This window comes from Sesamum indicum, linkage group LG10 (assembly GCF_000512975.1).
Source record: "Sesamum indicum cultivar Zhongzhi No. 13 linkage group LG10, S_indicum_v1.0, whole genome shotgun sequence".
NCBI lineage: Eukaryota > Viridiplantae > Streptophyta > Magnoliopsida > Lamiales > Pedaliaceae > Sesamum > Sesamum indicum.
In genome coordinates this window covers 3,961,994-3,969,331 of record NC_026154.1, presented here as the reverse complement: position 1 = coordinate 3,969,331, position 7,338 = coordinate 3,961,994, and the positions used below count along the sequence as shown (strand labels likewise).

General features: G+C 34.4%; 1 protein-coding gene across 3 annotated transcripts; it reads left to right on the top strand.

The window, feature by feature from the left end:
- Nucleotides 3,012-7,121, top strand: LOC105171876 (serine/threonine-protein phosphatase PP1). Of its 3 annotated transcripts, none has more exons than XR_848616.2 (6): nt 3,012-3,437; nt 3,662-3,869; nt 5,439-5,998; nt 6,076-6,300; nt 6,602-6,790; nt 6,942-7,121. XR_848616.2 is itself a non-coding variant. In XM_020697518.1 (6 exons), the coding sequence occupies exons 1-6, from the start codon at nt 3,204-3,206 to the stop codon at nt 6,626-6,628; spliced, it is 966 nt and encodes a 321-aa protein (XP_020553177.1). In that variant the 5' UTR covers nt 3,014-3,203; the 3' UTR covers nt 6,629-6,920. The 3 variants fall into 3 exon arrangements, 2 of the variants coding, with proteins under 2 accessions (XP_011091428.1, XP_020553177.1); XM_020697518.1 differs by lacking the exon at nt 6,942-7,121 and having other exon boundaries at nt 3,014-3,437; nt 5,439-5,450; nt 5,739-5,998; nt 6,602-6,920; XM_011093126.2 differs by lacking the exon at nt 6,942-7,121 and having other exon boundaries at nt 6,602-6,920.

Genomic DNA, 7,338 nt, shown 5'->3' with positions numbered 1-7,338 from the left:
TAAAAAAAATAAAAAATTCAAGATTCATATATGAGATGAAACAACCATATATGAGATGAAACAAAGAGAGAAATAAAGATGAAACAAAAAAAAATATTTTTTATTCTGTCTCAGATTTTGCGAATCTAAGATGAAAAATATCCCATCATAAATTCTTTGTTTCAATACCAAATCAAAGACGGATACGATGAAATATTTTCATATTTTATTTTTTTTTGAAGATGCCTAGCTGTACAAAATTCCATCAATATATTGTAGCTTTATTTTATAATTTTAAGACAGAGATTTTTTCATTATTGAATCTGTCTTTGAAAAGTGAAATTTATTCTTATTTTTGTCTTTGAAAGCCTGCTCACTTAAATTATTAGGGATTTATGCATAATTACACCAAACTTAGAGAAGGGAAGTGTAATTATCCAAAATTTAAACTATGCACAGCCTTCATTATGCCTGTATGTTTTGGCAGTGGGAATGTGGAATTATTGTATGGACCACTTCCTCTAACATGGCCCATTAAGTCTTTTTTAACGAGAATCATTTAATCTCTGTGATTAATCATAATTTTTAATTATATATTAATCACACGATAAATATATTTTATTTATTATATAATTGATTTAGATTTGACCGAACATAATCCGGCCTAAAATTTCCCCTCTTTCATAGCGTTCTCTTTTAGCTTGTCTCATTATTTTCGACTTCAACAGATGAGATCTCATAACTTCACAAAAAAAATTGCAAATTTAACTTTTAATTTTATTAAATTTCTAACAGAAACATTTTGGTTCCCTCTGATGATTTATACTGATTGATTGAGATGGCCTTGTTTTTGGATTAGCACACAAGGACTAGAAACTGCATTCAGCACTTTCTGCGGTCGCAATTTTCTCATGCAGGCGACGATAGAGCCGACGGGTGGATGGAAATCGAACTGGGAGAACTCTATGTTGATGAGGGTGACAAAGGAGAGGTAGCGGCCGGGATACTAAAGATGGCTCGCTACACAGTGCAAGGCCTCCTCGATAAAGGTATTGAGTTTCGACCTATTGAGGACAAGAAAAGCACAAGGGGCATGAAATTTTTTGGTCGTCTCAATCGCTTACCAATTAATTAATTGTTTGTTTACGGTACATGAAATTTGCTTTATTTTTAAAATATAGAAGGTAATTTACTAATTTTTTTCTGCGAATTTTTTTTCGCTCATTTCTCTTTTCTGTAAGAAAAATGAAAGAAGTGTTTAAGTAGCTACAAATTTTTCGAAAAATTTATATTTTTTCCTTAGTAAGAGGATATTACATCAATCATGTATTTATAATATAATAAGAATAAATTACGACGAGCTTCCTTAAGATTTAGAGTAATTACAAATAATTCATCGCGATGCTATCATTTAAGGGCTTCTTTACTCTTTATGATGGGATCAAAGAGGGTTAGATAATTTCATGATTAATGTTGGGATATTTAATGAAATGATAATTCATTATCTTATTTACCTTGTGTAAAGTATTGAATGATTATTGTGTGATAACTTTATATCGTATTTATTTTTTTAATTATCATTTATGAAATTGATAAAATTACTCCATAAGACAAAATTATATATATATATATTTATATTATATCATTTTTCACATCACCACCTCATTCATCTCCATTCAAAATAATATTTAATATATATACAATAATATTAAAAATATATATCTCAAACAAAAATAATAATATATAAAATTAATTGTAAATTGTCATATTTGACATAACAAAAGTAAAGTTGAGGACATATTTAAGAGACGAAATGATGGGCCATGTTGACTAAATAATAACACCCATATGACCAATATTGTAATAACTTAATAATCGCAAGATGTACCGGCCTTTGAGGTAAATAATGTGCCGACCCATTTTTAAGTAAAAAAAATTATTAGGCATGATGAAAGGTGATTTCATAACTAATATGAATAATAAAGGTACCCTAAGTAATCTGGGCATTAGGATCTTGACTCGGGTTGAATATCGAGGTCATCCTGAGGGTAGTTTGAATCATAAGTGTTTGGGAACCTAGAAAAATTGTTAGTCTTGTTGGGTGGTGCCCAAAAAAATTTTTTTCGATACCTAACCAGTTCATAAAATTGAAAGTAAAGTGAAGTGTGTTCGGACGAAAGTAATAATTATGTATGCATAGCCTAATATAACATTTAGATATTTATAAGGATAAATGTCTTTACTTATATATGTTTATGTGGTAGATTTCAAATTTCAAGTACAAAATGATGGACGCTCCTAATTTCGGGTTATTGGATTGGGTCAGTTCAAGTGTGAACCCCCTCAAATAAAAAATAAAAAAAAAACACACGTGAGTTATTGTTATGTAAAGATATTTTGTCTTTACGGGGAGGGATTACTTTGATTCTTTTAGTGCTGCGGTTCATGTATACCATCAAACTCACATAATTTTGTATGTTTATTGACTTCTTGACAGACATTAATTGAGTTTATTTTAGTAGTTACTGATTCTAGCATAATTAAGTTAACCACTTATTTGAAGTGATATTCATTAATTCAAGAAATATGTAATTAATTAGAAAAAATCGGGTAAAATAAAACAAATCGAACACTGAAATTCATAATTGTGTATATCATTATATAATTAATTAAGGAAAATATGCAATTTACCCACTTGATATGAGAAATGGGCAAAAATATTCATGTAAAATATAATATAACAAAATTATCCTTCCTATCTATTTATATTCTGCTTAATAACAACAATTCCTACTATGCAATAAACCAACTCCCACTACACAGGAGGAGACAACATCATACGCAGGAGTGGTTATAGGGCCTCAACTTTACCTACTGTATTAGGACTTATTGGTTGCTAATTTTTTTTTTACATGAGGTATTTGTTCATTTCACATATAATATGGAAGCAATTGCATTTAACCCAATTAATTAATAACTAAACTAATATTCATCTCTTTAATTAATTGGCAAGTGAGGCACATATATAGGCTACAAAAGATCCATCTTCCGGGGCGGGTTAATGCCCGTTGACGACGAACTCTTCCTATTCCAAGTCTCCGTCTGTCTGTCTGTACATCGCGCAATTGCATCTGAAATTTCATTTTCAATGTCAGTTTCCCAGCAACATGATTCTATGAAGAGAACTGAGTTAGGATCGGTGAAGATTCATCTTGACTGTGGAGATGAGCAAGAACTACGACAACTGGGAGAGGCTGGTGCGTGCTGTTCTGCGGCGGGAGGGTGACAGGGAGCTAGCGTTGTTCCATTCCGGGGATCTCAGCAGCATAGCATCCAGCTCCCGATCTTCTACTTCAGATATTAGTTTTAGCCATGAAGAGTGGCTTGTTGATCACAGTGAGTGGAAGGCGATGCTACCACCTCATCAACAGATAGTAGCACGGAGATCAGCTTTACGGGTTCGACTTTAATTTTCTTGATCCTTAATTCCTCGCCTTTTTACCATGGTGTTTGCAATAATTTTTACTTTTGATTACGGTGTTTGAAAATAGAAGTGGAAAATAAAATTAGAGTTAGAGGGTTTGGAAAATAATAATATTTATAATTTTTACCAAAATATCGAAATATAAATATAATTAACCTATATTCTCTCCGGCTTCTTTTCGTCAATCTTGATTGCCAGCACAAGCACCGAAGAATTAAAGAAGAATGGGAGATGGATTCAGTGGCTCTTGATGATATAATAAACCGTTTGCTTGAGGTTCAAAGCAGGCCGGGGAAGCAGGTGAAGCTCTCGGAGTCGGAGATCAGGCAGCTGTGTGTGCAGTCCAGACAGATTTTTTTGCAACAGCCTAATCTTCTTGAGCTGGAGGCACCCATTAAGATCTGTGGTAAAGTTTTGATCATTTTCACTGTATTTCAGTTGGGTTTTGGCAATTGGCATCCTTCTCCTTTCTATTTGTTGGATTTCTGGTCAAATTTATTTTGTGTTTTGGATTTTGATTTTCTTGGAGTGTTTTTGTTCCATTTCGGTTATTACATTTTTCTGGCTGACTGACTTGCTGTGGTACTACTTTGATTGGGATGGGTGTTTGTATGGAGAAAGTTGTAGCTGTCAGCGCAAAATTCTGTTGTATTTCTTTTTAGAAAAAATCTCTTTTTACACTCACTTTAATTAAACTGTCTTTTTTTATCTGATAAAATCACCCTCTATTTTTCTTTTATTTTAAGATTGTTTTTTGTATTTTTCTCCCCGTTAAGAAATGAATAATTATTTTCTAAATATATTTATTTAAATAGTTAAATACCAAAAAAGTATATCAAATTTTTAATATTTTATAATTTAAATTAAATAATTAAATTAACATCACATTAAAAATCAAACATCCCCAACCCTCCGCGGCCCGTTGTCCACCGCAACTCCTTCCCCTTGCACCCTGTAATCCCTCACAGAAGGTGGCGATGTTGACGTTGCCCCCCTAATCTTGGGATGACATCACTGTCACTACCTTCTTGATGACCTGCGAGCTAAAGTGGGGGTCGGCAGCGGGGCGCGGTGGGAGGGGGCGATTATGGGTGTGTGGCGAAGGGTTTGCAGGGGATGATGGGTGGGGTGGGTAGGGAGTGTTTCTAGCCTTTTATGAAAATATAGAGGAGTAAAATAGAATTTGAACATTTATTTGTCAAATTAACAACTGTGGACTAACAATTTCCATCAACATTTAACGACATAAGACCAATAGTGTTAAAAGTTTAGAGTTTGGGACTAGAAGTATCAACCTCGTAAAACACGAGATCAAAACTGAGAATGACCCTATTTAGTGGGATCAAAAGTAGAATTTTGCTTACTAATATTTAGCATTGGTGTGGAAAATGTGAAATTATAGTCTTGAATGGTTTAGGTTGGGAAGACTGAAGTTATTGATTTTTCAATGGAAAAGGTGAAGAGTATGAAGTACGTTGGTTCTGGAATCTGACAGTTAATGTAGAAGTGAATCTGTAGAGCAGCTGCTTGAATTCTTAGTTTTGACATGTTACCATTTTGGGTGTGTTTGATTCCTTGCTAGATGAGGAAATACATCCTCCTTTTGTGTGAATCTATAACTACCACCATTTGGAAAGCATGGTTTTTTGGCAGGAGTTCATGATAAGGTCCTTGCAATTTGTTGCCAAATTTCTGATTACGTGGGACATTTTCATACAAAGAGACATGATTCTGTTCTTGTGTATTCCTAAGTGTATAGAGGCCACATGTTCGGTTTCAAGACATGGGATCCTCAGATACGATTTTGTATTTTAGGGAAACCTTATTCTGATGTTACCATGTCCTTTGCTCTTGCTACTTCAATTAACTTCCGGATAACTGTTTACTCTCTCGCATGCCTGATGTGCAGCTTGTTTGGATTAGTGAACAATTTGTGTGCAACAATTCTAATGGTAGAAAGTACGATTCTTGGCAGGTGATATTCATGGTCAGTATTATGACCTTCTAAGACTTTTCGAATATAGTGGATCACCCTCAGAATCTAATTACCTATTCCTAGGGGATTATGTCGACCGAGGGAAGCAAAGTCTAGAAACAATCTGCCTTCTACTTGCGTATAAGATAAAGTATCCTGAAAACTTTTTCTTACTAAGGGGCAGCCACGAATGCATATCAATCAATCGCATATATGGTTTTTATGATGAGTGCAAACAAAGGTTTAATGTGAGACTATGGAAAATATTCAACGATTGTTTTGATTGTCTACCTGTTGCAGCTCTAATTGATGACAAGTTGTTGTGCATTCATGGAGGTCTCTCACCTGACCTGGTTGGCTTAGATCAGATCAGAAATCTACAGCGTCCAACTCATGTCCCGGACTATGGTTTACTATGTGATTTACTATGGTCTGATCCCAGTAAAGATGTTCAAGGATGGGGAATGAATGATAGGGGTATATCATATATATTTGGTGCAGATAAGGTGTCTGAATTTCTTCTAAAGCATGATCTAGATCTGATTTGCCGTGCGCACCAGGTCTGAACTTTATTTTTTTCTTGTTAACCAATTGATATGGAATTTCAGAGATTGATTGACCATGAGAATTTGTTCAGGTTGTTGAAGATGGATACGAGTTTTTCGCTGATAGACAAATGGTAACGATATTCTCGGCCCCAAATTACTGTGGAGAGTTTGAGAATGCTGGTGCGATAATGAGTTTGGACGAGAACTTGATGTGCAGTTTTCAAATATTAGAACCTGTCAGAGAGAAACCCAAGTTTGGATTTGGGAGTACAACAACAACTAAAGAACCAGGACGTCCTCAAACAAAAACAAAGGTACTAAGTTTCGGATCTCAACTTTGATACAGTAGGACTGGACAACATACTGGATGCCCTACTGGACAACACACTGGATGCTTGGATGGCGTAATCGTACATTCTGTTTAATTCATTTGATCATCGTTTCTCTCTATTATTTCTCTTCTTTTCAATTAAGCTGAACAATTTTTTCTATCTTTGTTCTTTTAATCAAGTCTGAAGCATCGAATAACCTTTATCACGTCATTTCCTTTTAATATCATATGGCTTCGGCCAAACGACCAAATTAACACTACTTCGTCTTCATCCGTCTTTGCAGTCATTTCTTGGTGGTAGAATAGGGTGAGATCAATTAGCTTACAAAGATACAAGAAATCTGCATTCCGCGACATCTGACATATCGGGTCGAAGGCAGTGCTTTAATTTTCGGATCGTCATGCTGTTTGGAAGTTAGCAAGGTGGAACGGAATATAGAAGATTTCTTCCCAAGAGTAAAACTGGGGAGCCTGTAAGAATCTCTACCTAATGTGTAATTCTTGCCAATCTAATAGGAGAGCTGGATGCTTTTGACAGCCAAGATTTCTGACTCTAATTGTTGAACTGGAGAAACAAGAAATCATCACTACTGATTTACTGGACCTTGTGATGCATTCATGCAGGGAATGAAGGGTAAACCGTCAGGATGCACACGGCACAATTAATAGATATTAACAGAAAGCATGTGGAAACTATACCTCATGCCACCATTGAACTACTTGAGCTCGGCTCGCATTAGATTTAAATAAAACGTACAGATTCGAGTTTGATTTGATTATTAATCAAATGCAACTCAAATACAATTTTTCAAGTTTGATAATAATTCAAACTAGCACAAAAATTAACATGTTCAACTCAGTTGGATTCATAGCCTTGCATATTTCTCTTAGTTCAATGTGACAATCTAGTCACATATTCTTTTTCTTTAAAAAAAGAAAAAGAAAAGGGACATTACTTGGATGAATATATAGTGATATAAGTAAATAATTAAGATAAATTACAACTATCAATTTTGAGGTT

Bases quoted from the DNA above. Each gene is read 5' to 3' on its own strand.
- LOC105171876 (XM_011093126.2), top strand. From the start codon at position 3,204: ATGAGCAAGAACTACGACAACTGGGAGAGGCTGGTGCGTGCTGTTCTG. The intron at 5,999-6,075 runs GTCTGAACTTTA...GAATTTGTTCAG, and splicing joins TGATTTGCCGTGCGCACCAG to GTTGTTGAAGATGGATACGA. The intron at 6,301-6,601 runs GTACTAAGTTTC...CCGTCTTTGCAG, and splicing joins GTCCTCAAACAAAAACAAAG to TCATTTCTTGGTGGTAGAAT.